The sequence below is a fragment of the Myotis yumanensis genome, unplaced genomic scaffold, assembly GCF_028538775.1.
Source record: "Myotis yumanensis isolate MYYU_CA2020_CCGP unplaced genomic scaffold, mMyoYum1.0.hap1 SCAF_3, whole genome shotgun sequence".
Taxonomy (NCBI): domain Eukaryota; kingdom Metazoa; phylum Chordata; class Mammalia; order Chiroptera; family Vespertilionidae; genus Myotis; species Myotis yumanensis.
The window spans coordinates 110,631,567-110,645,099 of NW_027223754.1; the positions used below are offsets into that span (position 1 = coordinate 110,631,567).

The 13,533-nt window shown below is 42.6% G+C and overlaps 1 protein-coding gene across 6 annotated transcripts in view; it reads right to left on the bottom strand.

Moving 5' to 3' along the window:
- CPAP (centrosome assembly and centriole elongation protein) overlaps positions 1-13,533 on the bottom strand; it is a 105,327-nt gene that overhangs the window by 59,889 nt on the left and 31,905 nt on the right. For all 6 annotated transcript variants that reach the window (XM_070409351.1, XM_070409353.1, XM_070409349.1 and 3 more), the window contains one exon: positions 11,682-11,814. In XM_070409351.1, coding sequence (XP_070265452.1) covers positions 11,682-11,814 — 133 coding nt within the window. The remainder of the gene's footprint in view (positions 1-11,681; positions 11,815-13,533) is intronic.

Consider the following 13,533-nt stretch of genomic DNA (forward strand, 5'->3'; position numbering starts at 1 on the left):
GCCAGCAGCCTGCCCCACTCCCCACTGCCATCCACCTCCGGTTCCCTGTTCACCATTGGGAGATCAGAGCCTGCCGGCCAGGAGGAGGGACCAAGAGGTTGGCCGTTCCCGCCCGCTCACCAGCCCCGAACCCCGCCGCCAGTCACCCTCTGTGTATGGGGTGACTGGCGGGGCTGGGGCCTTGGCCTGGCGCCACCCACATCTGCCGCCCACCCATCCCTGGTTCCCCGTTCGCCATTGGGTGATCAGAGCCTGTTGGCAAGGGGAAGGGACCAAGAGGTTGGCCGCTGGACCCCAATTGGGCGATCGGGGCCTGCTGGCTGGAGGCAGCTCCTGCATTAAGCATCTGCCCCCTGGTGGTCAGTGTGCATTATAGCCACCAGTTGTTCCGCCGTTCAGTCTATTAGCATATTACCCTTTTATTATATAGGACTCAAGGCATGAAATTCATGCACAGGGGGGCGGTGTTCCTCAGCCCGGCCTGCACCCTCTCCAATCTGGGACCTCTCGGGGGATATCCGACTGCCGGTTTAGGCCTGATCCCGCAGTTGGACATCCCTCTCACAATCCGGGACCGCTGGCTCCTAACCACTCGCCTGCCTGCCTGCCTGATTGCCACTAACCACTTCTGCTTGCCAGCCTGATCACTCCCTAACCGCTCTCCTGCTGGCCTGATCGCCCCCAACTGCCCTTCCCTGCCAGCCTGATCACTCCCAACTGCCCTACCCTGCCAGCCCGATCGCCCACAACTGCCCTCCCCGCCGGCCTGATCACCCACAACTGCCCTCCCCTGCCACGACCCGCCTCCTCCGCGCGAGGCGGCAGAGACGCCGGGACCAGCCTCCTCCATGCCACGCAGTGCCGCGGGACCCCCAGGCCTCACCGCGCGGAGCAGCCACCAGGCCCTGCCTCCGCTGTGCGCGTGGCCATCTTGTGACGACGTGAGGGCATGACGTCACCTAGGCTATTATTAGTATAGATTAGGAGTGGCAAGGAAAAAAAAATAAGCAAGGAATGAGGTTAGATAATATCAGGGTAGGAGATTAAAATTATAGATGGGGTCATCTTGCTGAGATAATATTTGAAGTAAAACCTAAAGAAAGTGAGAATACATATGAGGTCATTTGGACAAAGCAGTTCAAACAGAGGGAACACCACATGCAAAAACCCTGAGGTAGGAATATGCCTGATGTGTTCAAAAAACAGCTAAGCTGCCAATGTGGCTAAAACAGTGAGCAGGAGACAGGAAAAAAAAAGGGGGGGGGGGCGATTAACTAGGTTCTTACAGACCACTTGAGAACTTTGGTATTTAGCTGAGAAGAATGTTGATTTAGCTAAGGGACTGCCACAGCCCAGTTTCATTGTTCATGCTGTGTTAAGAGCATAGGAAGAGTGACATCAGCAAGAGAGTGGAATAGGAGGTCCCTGGCTCACATCCCTCCACATGAACAACAATCCAACAGCCATTCATGAGCATAAGTGATTTTGTAGAAGCTCTAGGATTCAGGTAGGAGGTTGGGAAAACCTGGTGAAGCCGTAAGATCAAGGACAGCCACTGAGAGAAGGCAAGCCCATACCCCAGTGGAAGACTTGCAAAACATGGTCCTGGCTGCAGAATGAAAACAGCCTAGATCCCCTATGGACTCAGCCCCAGCTCCATCCGCCAAAGGACTTGTGAAGAGCAACACCCATCTGTGCCTCTGATAACAGGCCCACACATCTCAGTCCCAATTACAGATCCTAAAACAACACTGTTACCTGGCCCCAGACTGCTATACTGTAGTTGCAGACAGTTCTGCTCACCCAGAGACCCAACAGAAAGATGCACAGGAACCTGGGAGGAGCCACACTCATCCTTACCCCTGGCAACATATCCCCTGCCTGCAGATTCAACAGTGGACCCAGAAGTAGCCCATGACCTAGTTCCAGCCCCGATTGGCTATGGATCCAAAAGCAATCCTGTCCAACCAGGGATCTAGCATGAACCATATCCATCTGCACCCCTGGTCACAGACCTGCCAACAATAGACCCCACAGGTTACCCGGAAGCAGCCACCTGATTTGGCTACAACTCCACTCAACTGTGATTCTGGAAGCAGACTCATCAGGGGTCTAGCAGAAGGTAAAGATCTGCCAAAACCAAGTACTAAAAACAGGAAGGGACATTTGCTCTTTCAAATGCAAAGACATCAAGAAAAGGTTACATGGATCATGAAGAATGAGGTCAACATGACATCACCAAAAGAAACTAATAAGGCTCAAGAAACTGGTCCAAAAGAAATAGAGATCTACAAAGAATTCAAAATAATTGTTTTAAGGAAGCTCAGCAAGCTACATTAGAACACAGATAAATAACCCAACAGAATCAGGAAAACAATACATGAAACAAAACAAGAAGTTCAACAAGGAGAAACTGTATAAAAGTACCAAACAGAAATTGTCAAGCTGAGAAGACAATGGATGAAGTAAAAAAAAAAAAAAGTAATAGAAACTTTCAACAGCAGACTCAATCAAGCAGAAGAAAGAATCTCTGAACTGGGAGACAGATATTTGGAAGTTATAGTCAGAGGAGAAAGGAGAATATAACCAAGGACATAAAGAAGAGGTCACATCAAGACTGGTAGGAAGTGTGGAGTAAAGAGGGATGGCTGGGCACCTAACAGGCAGCAGCTGAAGTTCTGGAGAGAGATCTCACATGGGGGGAAAGGCGATTTCCCCTGAGAAGTCTGGGGTTTAAACCCCAAGCTGGGCTCCCCAGTCCGGAGTAACTGAACCAGGAAAGATGCCCACATAACATCTTGCTGTGAAAACACTTCAGGTTCTATATGGGAGGAAGAGAGGGCAAAAATATGCAGGCACCCTCTTAAAGGGCCAACAAAATAAATTTCATGTGCAGCCACTCAACTTGGGCTCCAGCAAAGGGTGGGCAGAGTGAGCTAAAGCTGTGTGAGGAGAGTCTGAGGTTGGTGGCTCTGGGAAGAGAGCTGAGAGGACAGCCGCCAGATCCCTGTGCTGAGTTATTTCCCCATTCTGCAGAAACCAGCTTTCACAGACAGAGCTTACTCATCAATGCAACTTTAGTCTGGTGGGGAGTGGGAAAGCAATTGTCCCACCCATTAGAAACCCTCTCACCCCACCCTATGGAGTTTACATGCTGCTAAGCTCTATAGCCTGAGACTCACTAAGTGACTGACACTAATAACCAACCAGAGCAAAAGCTGATCTCTGGGTGCTTCAAGTCTTTGCATGACCTGCTTCTGGAGCTGGAGCTAGAAAAAGCAGACTTTGGCGCACAGCTTGGACCTTTCCACATGCATCTAGATTGCTGATAGCTCCGAAAAAGATTTTCAGGGCCAGTCACAAACACCATCTGGCCTACACCAGAAACCCTCCGAAAAGGCCCAAAACCAATAAACCCAGTGGCCAGCTTTATTAGAGCAGGATCTAATAAGCTTCACAAGCAGTATATCAAAAGGGAGATATTGGCAGGCTCCAAACCCTGCTGAGGTTAAGTCTGCTGTGTGACAAGCACTGACACAGCACCCTGCACGCTATTAGGTTAAGCCTTACTGTCATCCAGCCTGAGGGGCAAGCCCATGCACACATGAGACAAAAGTAATTAACACTCAATTACAACTGGAGGGCAAACACAATGTGCACAAGGGACATTAGAGCACCCAGGTCAGGTAATCAGAGAGACTGCACCACTGGGTCCCACAGGTCAACTACTACATAAAGCCACCTAACCAAGACTGGGAGCCATACCAGATCTATCTACTAATACATAGAAACAAACTCAAATAGGGAGCCAAAATGAAGAGGAAAAAAAAAAACACAACCCTCAAATGAAAGAATAAGAGAACTCTCCAGAAGAAGAGATAAATGAAACAGAGATTAGAAATTTGTCTGATACAGAGTTCAGAATAATGATGGTAAAAATGCTCAACAGCATGAGAAAAGGTATAGTAACTATGAAAACAGAAAAAAAGAATGACATAGCACAAATAAAGAAGACATTGGGGAATACACAGATTAGGGGAAACTGTGGATTGAATCAGTGAATTAGAAGACAGGGTTGAAAAAAATCACTCAATCAGAGAACCAAAAAGAAAAAACAATTAAAAAACAGGAGGACAGCTTAAGGGAGCTGTGGGACGTGAAACGTAGCAATATTCGAATATCAGGTATGCCAGAAGATGTTTCTTTCCCACTCCCTTCCTCTCTGAAATCAATAAAGATACATTTTAAAAAAAAAAATTTTTAAATCCAAGAGGAAGGAACACTTCCAAGCTCTTTATATGAGGCCAACATTATCCTAATTCCAAAACCAGATAAAGACACTACAAAGACAGAATTACAGGCCAATAACCCAGATGAACATAGATGCTAAAATCCTCAACAAAGTATTAGCAAATCAGATCCAGCTATATATTAAAAAGATCAGCCCTAGCTGGTTTGGCTCAGTATCTAAAGCATCAGCCTGCTGACTAAAGGGTCCCAGGTTCAATTCCAGTCAAGTACCTTGGTTGCAGGCTCCTCCCTGGCCCGGGTCCTGGTTAGGGATCGTGTAGGAGGCCACCAGTCGATGTGTTTCTCTCACATCAATGTTTCTCTCTGTCTCTCTCTCTTCTACTCTCCCTAAATAACAATGAAAAAATATCCTCGGATGAAGAGTAACAAAGAAAAAAAAAAGTACATACACACACACACACACACAGAGATAACATGTATGTTATCTGTGTGTGTGTGTGTGTATACATATATACACACACACATTAAAAAGATCATACACCATGACCAAGTAGGATTGATTCCAGCGATGCAAGGCTGGTACAATATTCGCAAATCAATAAACATGATACATCACATAAACAAACTGAAAGACAAAAATCGCATGATCATATCAATAGACACAGAAAACACACTTGACAAAATCCAACCCCATTTTTGATAAAAACTCTCAGCAAAGTTGGAATAGAGGGAACATATCTCACCATGATAAAGGCCATATATGACAAACCTACAGCAAACATCATACTTAATGGGCAAAAACTAAAACCTTTTCTCCTAAATACAGAAACAAGACAGGGATGTCCACTTTCACCACTCTTATTCACACAGTACTGGAATTCCTAGCACAGCGATCAGACAAGAAGAAGAAATAAAAGGCATCTAGCCCTAGCAGGTTTGGCTCAGTGGATAGAGTGTCAGCCTGCAAACTGAAGGGTCCTGGGTTCAATTCTGGTCAAGGGCACATGCCTGGGTTGCGAGCTTGATCCCCACTAGGGGTCTTGCAGGATGCAGCCAATCAATGACTCACTCTCATCATTGATGTTTCTATTTTTCTATCCCTCTCCCTTCCTCTCCAAAATCAATGAAAATATATTAAAAACAAAAAAGGCATCCAAATTGGAAAGGAGGAAGTAAAATGCTTATTATTGGCAGATGACATGATATTGTACACAGAAAACCCTAAAAACTCCACCAAAAAACTTTTGGATTTAATAAATGAATTTGGCAATGTAGCAAAATACAAAATCAACACCCAAAAATCGACGGCTTTTTTATACACCAATAATGAATTCTCAGAAAGAGAAACTAAACAAACAATTCCACTTACCATTGAAAAAAAAAAATTAAGATGCTTAGGAATAAACCTAACCAAGGAGGTAAAAGACTTGTACTTGGAAAACTACAGGATGTTGACTGAAGAGATAGAAAAAGATATAAACAATTGGAAGAATATACCATATTCATGGATTGATAGAATCCACGTCAAATGTCCATACTACCCAAGGCAATCTACTACAGCAGGGGTCCTCAAACTACGGCCCGCGGGCCACATGCAAATACAAATACTGTATTTGTTCCCGTTTTGTTTTTTTACTTCAAAATAAGATATGTGCAGTGTGCATAGGAATTGGTTCATAGTTTTTTTTTTAAACTATAGTCCGGCCCTCCAGCGGTCTGAGGGACAGTGAACTGGCCCCCTGTTTAAAAAGTTCGAGGACCCCTGTACTACAGATTCAATGTGATCCCTATTAAAATACCAATGACATATTTCACAGATCTAGAACAAACAAAAATTTATATGAAACCAAAAAAGACCTCGAAGGCTAGAGCATTCTTGAAAAGAAGAGCAAAGTTGGAGGACTCTCAATACCAGATTTCAAGTTATACTACAAAGCCACCGTAATCAAAACAGCCTGGTACTAGCACAAGAACAGGCACATAGGTCAATGGAACAGAACAGAGAACCCAGAAATTGACCCAAGTTATTACAATCAATTAATATTTCACAAAGGAGGCAAGAGCATACAATGCAGTCAAGACAGTCTCTTCAATAAATGGTGTTGGGAAAATTGGACAGATACATGCAAAAAAATGAAACTAGACCACCAACTTACACTATATACAAGAATAAACTCAAAATGGATAAAAGACTTAAATGTAAGTCGTGAAACCAGAAAATCCTAGAAGAAACCATAGGCAGCAAAATCTCAGACATCTCTCATAGCAATATACTTACAGATACATCTCCTAGGGCAGTGGTCGGCAAACTCATTAGTCAACAGAGCCATATATCAACAGTACAATGATTGAAATTTGTTTTGAGAGCCAAATTTTTTAAACTTAAACTATATAGGTAGGTACATTGCTATTAACTTAACTAGAGGCCTGGTGCACGAAATTCGTGCACAGGGGAGGGCGGGCCCTCAGCCTGGCCTGCACCCTCTCGCAATCCGGGACCCCTTGGGGGATGTCTGACTGCCAGTTTAGGCCTGATCCCAGCCTAAACCGGCAGTCAGACGTCCCTCTCGCAATCCGGGATCGCTGGCTCCTAACCGCTCGCCTGCCTGCCTGATTGCCCCTAACCACTTACCTGCCTGCCTGATCACCCCTACCTGCTCACCTGCCTGCCTGCCTGATCGCCCCTAACCCCCTCTGCCTGCCTGCCTGATCGCCCTTAACCACTCTGCCTGCCTGATCATTCCTAACCCATCTGCCTGCTTGCCTCATCACCCCTAACCGCCTCTGCCTGCCTGCCTGCCTGCCTGATCGCCCCAACTGCCTCTGTCTCGGCACCCGCCACCGTGGCTTCATCCAGAAGGACATCCGGAAGGTCATTTGGCAGCCCGGTCTAATTAGCATATTATGCTTTTATTATATAGATTAGGGTGCTCCTAAGGCTTAGGAAGAGCCACACTCAAGGGGCCAAAGAGCCACATGTGGCTCGCAAGCTGCAGTTTGCCGACCACGGTCCTAGGGCAAAGGAAACTAAGGAAAAAATAAACAAATGGGACTGCATCCAAATAAAAAGCTTCTGCACAGCAAAAGAAACCATCAACAACAAAAATGGGAGCCCACAGTATGGGAGAACATATTTGGCAATGATATATCTGATAAAGGGTTAATATTCAAAATATATAAGGAACTCATACAACTTAACAAAAGGAAGACAAACAATCCAATTAAAAAATGAGCAAAGGTACTAAATAGATACTTCTCCAAAGTGGACATACACACAGCCAAGAGACATATGAGAAAATATTCAAAGTCACTGATCATCAGAGAGATGCAAATTAAAATGAAACTGAGATATCAACTCACACCTGTCAGAATGGCTATATCAACAAATCAACAAATGACAAGTGCTGGAGAGGATGTGGAAGAAAGGGAACCCTAGTGCACTGCTAGTGGGAATGCAGACTGGTGCAGCCACTATGGAAAATAGTATGGAGTTTCCTCAAAAAATTAAAAATGCAACTGCCATTTGACGCATTGATCCCACTTCTAGGAATATATCCTAAGAGACCCGAAACACCAATCAGAATGAAGGTATGCACCCCTATGTTCATAGCAGCACAATTTACAATAGCTGAGATCTGGAAACAGCCCAAGTGCCCATCAGATGATGAATGGATAAAAAAAATGTGGTACATGTATACCATGGAATACTATGCAGCTGTAAAAAAGAAGGATCTCTTACCCTTTAAGACAGCATGGAGAGTAGTGTCATTAGAGGAGGAATCGAAGATGGCGGCATAGGTAAACACCGGAGTTTGCTGCCTCGAACAACCACTTCAAAAATACAACTAAAAGTCAGAGCGGACATCAACCAGAACCACGGGAAGGCTGGCTGAGGAGAGTCTCTTCAACTAGAAGCAAAAACAACAGCATTCCGACGCTCAGCGGAGGCGCAGTGTGGAAAATTTAAAGGTACGGCGGTGCGGTGGTGAGGGTGCGCGCGCAAAGCGGGCTGGCGGCTGAGGGCGCGGTTGTCGTTTTCAATCAGGAGCGAGTCTCAGACTCTGGGCTACAGATCCGGGCGAGTCTCTAGGGACCCAGACTCAAACGGGAGAAGTGGGACTGTCTGGCTACGGCCCCTCCGAGGTTTGCAGCGGTTGCTGGGACAGAGAGGCAGAGCCCCTGGGGACGGACTGAGAGCAGCCATAGCTGCTCCCTCCCCCCCGCCCTGTTGAGCCCGCCCCGCCCAAACCCTGCGCACAGCCATTTGCCTATCGCCTCAGGCAAAGGCTGGATTAGCGCCTCCCCTGAGGACTGAAGTTTTCCCACAGCTGATTTCCACAGCCAGTCGGCCTGGTGGTCAAATCCCTCTAGTGTTAACTACAACAATTAAGGCTTGGCTAGAACAAGACTGCGCACAGAGACCACAAGGGGGTGCACCAAGAAAGCATAAAAGATGAGGAGACAAAAAAACATGACAGAAATGGAGGATATGGAGCTAAGAATCGCAATTTTGAGGGCTTGCCATAAATTTGTGCAGAGCCTCACGAAAACTAATGAGACCCTCGATGCTACGATAAAGAAATTAGAAAGTAAGCATACACGGACTGAAATAAAGAATATTATACTCAATAGCAGACCAGAGGAGCACAAGAATCAAACCAAAGATTCGACAAAAAACACCCAATTGGAAAAGCAAAATGAAAAAAGAATCCGAAAGTGTGAAGATAGTGTAAGGAGCCTCTGGGACAGCTTTAAGCGGACTAATATCAGAGTCATTGGAGTGCCAGAAGATGAGAGACAGCAAGATATTGAAAACCTATTTCAAGAAATAATGGCAGAAAACTTCCCCCACCTGGTGAAAGAAATGGACTTACAGGTCCAAGAAGCGCAGAGAACCCCAAACAAAAGGAATCCAAAGAGGACCACACCAAGACACATCATCATTAAAATGCCAAGAGCAAAAGACAAAGAGAAAATCTTAAAAGCAGCAAGAGAAAGAGGCTCAATTACCTACAAGGGAATACCCATACGACTGTCAGCTGATTTCTCAACAGAAACTTTGCAGGCCAGAAGGGAATGGCAAGAAATATTCAAAGTGCTGAATACCAAGAACCTACAACCAAGATTACTTTATCCAGCAAAGCTATCATTCAGAATTGAAGGTCAGATAAAGAGCTTCACAGATAAGGAAAAACTAAAGGAGTTCATCACCGCCAAACCAGTATTATATGAAATGCTGAAAGGTATCCTTTAAGAAGAGGAAGAAGAAGAAAAAGGTAAAGATACAAATTATGAACAACAAATATGCATCTATCAACAAATGAATCTAAGAATCAAGTGAATAAATAACCTGATGTACAGAATGAACTGGTGACTATAATGAATCAGGGACATAGAAAGGGAATGGACTGACTATTCTTGGGGGAAAAGGGGTGTGGGAGATGCGGGAAGTGACTGGACAAAAATCATGCACCTATGGATGAACTCAGTGGGTGGGGAGTGAGGGTGGAGGGTGGGGTGGGAGCTGGAAGGAGGGGAGTTATGGGGGGAAAAAAGAGGAACAAATGTAATAATCTGAACAATAAAGATTTAAAAAAAAAAAAAAAGACAGCATGGAGGGACCTGGAGAGTATTGTGCTAAGCGAAATAAGCCAGTCAGAAAAAGACAAGTATCACATTATTTCACTCATACCAGGTATGTGGAATCTAATGAACAAAATAAACTGATAAACAAAATAGATCCAGAGACATAGAAGCATAGAACAGACTGCGGAATCTCAGAGGCAAAGTGGGGGAGGATGGGTGGGTGGGAAGTGATCAACCGAAGAACTTGTAGGCATATATATATATGCATAACCCATGGACACAGGCCAGGGTAAGGCCAGGGGACAAGGGTGGGCTATAAGGGGGAGAAGTGGGGACATATGTAATACTTTCAACAATAAAGATTTTTTTACAAAAACTTAAAAAAAAGAAAAAAGATATAAGTATCATAAATGAAAGAGAAGATATTCCAAAGCTGCCTCAGAAAAAAGAAAAAAAAAAGATCGTATTGTGAGCAATTATAATCCCAGATAAAATGGATAACCTAGATGAAATGGATAAATTTCTACAAACATGCAACCTGCCAAAACTGAATCTAGAAGAAATAGAAAGTCTGAACAGATCAATAACAAATAGACTGCATCGGCAAAAATCTCCCAACAAAGAAAAGTCCAGGACCAGATGGCTTCACATATAAAATTCTACCAAACATTCAAACAATTAATACCAATTCTTAAACTCTTCCAAAAAAGAAAAAAGGAACACTTCCAAATTCATTTTATGAGGCTATTATCACTGATACCAAAGCCAAAGATACCACTAGAAAACTATAGGCCAATACAAACATAGATGTAAAAATCCTCAATGAAAGACTAGAAAACCAAATTCAACAGCTCATTAAAAGGATTCTACAGGATGACCAAGTCAGATGCATCCCCTGAATGCAAAGTTGGTTCAGCATATGCAAACCAATTTATCTGATCTAAACTGGTGCAGCCACTGTGGAAACCAGTATGGTGGTTCCTTGTCTTGGTCAGTAGTTAAGAGCAACAGCCTGTGCACCGAAGGGTCGCAAGTTCTATTCCAGGTCAAGGGCACGTACCTGGGTTCGGGTTCACTCCCTGCCCCCCATCAGGGCACATGTGGAAGGCAGTCAGTAGCAACCAGTAGATATGTCTCTCTCACATCGATGTGTCTGTCTCTCTCTCTCTCTCTCTCTCTCTCTCTCTTTCTCTCTCCCCAACCTCCCTTGCACCCTGCCTAAAAAATAAATGGAAAAGGAAAATTAATTGCCATATGATCCAGCAATTCCACCCTGGATATATATCCAAAATAATTAAAATCAGAAACTTGAACAGATATCTGTACACCAATGATAATAGCATTATTCACAAAACCGAAAAGTAGAAACAACTCTAATGTCCAGAAGCAAAAAACACTAAGAGTTGTCAGCAACCACTAGAAGAGAGGAGAAAAAGCATGGTTCAGCAGAACATGCAGAACAAGCAGAACAACTTGACTTTGAATTTCTAAGCCTTCAGAACCATGAGAAAATAAATTCCTGCTGTTTTAAGCCACCCAGTGCGTATTACTTGGTTATAGCAGCCCTAAGAAATTAATACACTGGCTAATGTAGTACTTGAATTCATAACCCCAAACTGCTTTTCAAATTTCAATTTAAAATTTCATCACCAAGAGAATACCCTTTAAACATATCTTTGACCAGGAGTCATTTAATTTACTAAAAAAATTTACATGTGGTACAGATTTCATTTCCATTTATATTGTTAGATTGATAAAGATTGTTTCCAGTATTTTAGATAAAATCTTAAAGATATCAATTGAATCACTGTATATTTTTTCCCAAATTATAGATGCAAACATACCTGAGTTTTTCTAAGGCACTTTCTCGTTCACTGCGAAGTTTAGCTAAACATGTGTTCTCAGCTTTAAATTTTTCTATTTCCATTTCCAATTCAATAATTTTCTCTCTCAAAACTTCGGATCGAGCACTGTCACCTATAAAATAGGCCATAAATAGTGAATTTCCCAATAGGTCTTCAGCAGCAAAGACACTAGCTAGCTATTAACACTAAGAGCCAAAAATATGGTAAATACCTCCATTAAAATGCATTAGAAATAATATTTCAAGTAACAAAATTTTTCTAAATTTTTATTGGCCTAACCTTCCAGATGAAACCAGTCTAAATTTAAGAATCAAATTATTCTACTTCAAGAGTTTCAATCTGGCAATGAATTAACATTATATTTAAAAGGAAACCACTGGAATAAATTTTTTAAAGGCCAATATATAGAAATAGCTTAAGAACACAAATAAGTCACAAAATATCTAAAGCACTAATTGATACCAAAAAGCAAAGTTGGTATCACTAATTGATACCACTAATCAAAGAAATACAAGTTAAGACTATTTTGTTGTTGATCCTCACCTGAGGATATTTTCCATTGATTTTTAGAGTAGAAGGGAGGGGGAGAGACAGAGAGAGAGAAACATTGATGTGAGAGAGAAACATCAATTAGTTGCCTGTCGCATGTGCCCCAACCAGGCCCAGGGATGGAGCCTGCAATCAAGATACGTGCCCTTGACCAGAATCGAACCTGGGACCCTTCAGTCCATGGCATACTGACACTCTATCCACTGAGCCAAACTGGCTAGGGCAAGACTTTTTTCAATACAATTTGCTATTTAAGAGAGTAAAATAGCCAATGTTTCTGTCCTTCAACTGCCCTTTTGGAAACAACCTGATTTCTATCACAAAACTGAAATACACATATCTACCCTTTGAACCTACTTCTAAAATTCTAATTAAAGAACTTGTAAAATCTTACAGCTTTGCACAAAGATATACATTGCAGTGGTATTTCTACTAATAAAAAAGAATTTGTCTAATATTAAGAAAACTGCTGCCCTGGCCGGCTTGGCTCAGTGGATAGAGCATCAGCCTATGGACTGAAGGGTCCTGGGTTCCACTCCGGTCAAGAGCACATGCCCAGGTTGCGGGATCAATCCCCAGTAGGAGGCAGGAGGCAGCCAATCAATGGTTCTCTCTCATCACTGATGTTTCTATCTCTCTCCCTCTTCCTTCCTCTCTGAAATCAATAAAAATATATTTTTTAAAATTACTGAATAAAATTATGTTACATTCATGTAATGCTATGCAATCATTTTTTAAGTACAGAGTGTTAATGATAGGGCAAACACATGTTATATACTTGTTCAAAACGTATGAGGCACGTTATAATACATGTGTCTACAATATTTAAAATACATAGGAAAAATGACTGAAAGAAAATATCCCAAAATGATATCACTGGGCAGTTCAGTTATAAACATTTTTGCTTCTATACTTTTTAAACTTCCAAAGTTTTTGCAAAAAATGCTAGTTTTAAATTCAGAGTATTTTTTAAAATAGCTTGCTATAATTTATATTTTAAAGCACCTATGCTTTGCAAGACAATCAGAGTTTATAATATAACATGATATAATAGAAAAACTTTTCAATATAGGTTTAAAAAGTCCATCACATCAATTGAATACTATACAGCCATTAAATGGACCAAGGCAGATGTATGTGTGTGTTAAAACAATCTTCAAAATATATTATAAGATGAAGAATGTTATTTTTTAGTCATGTTTTCATTTGTATAGAAAGGAAATTACACTCACACATGTTTTCATATGTATGGCATGTTTTTAGCATATACAAATGAAATGGG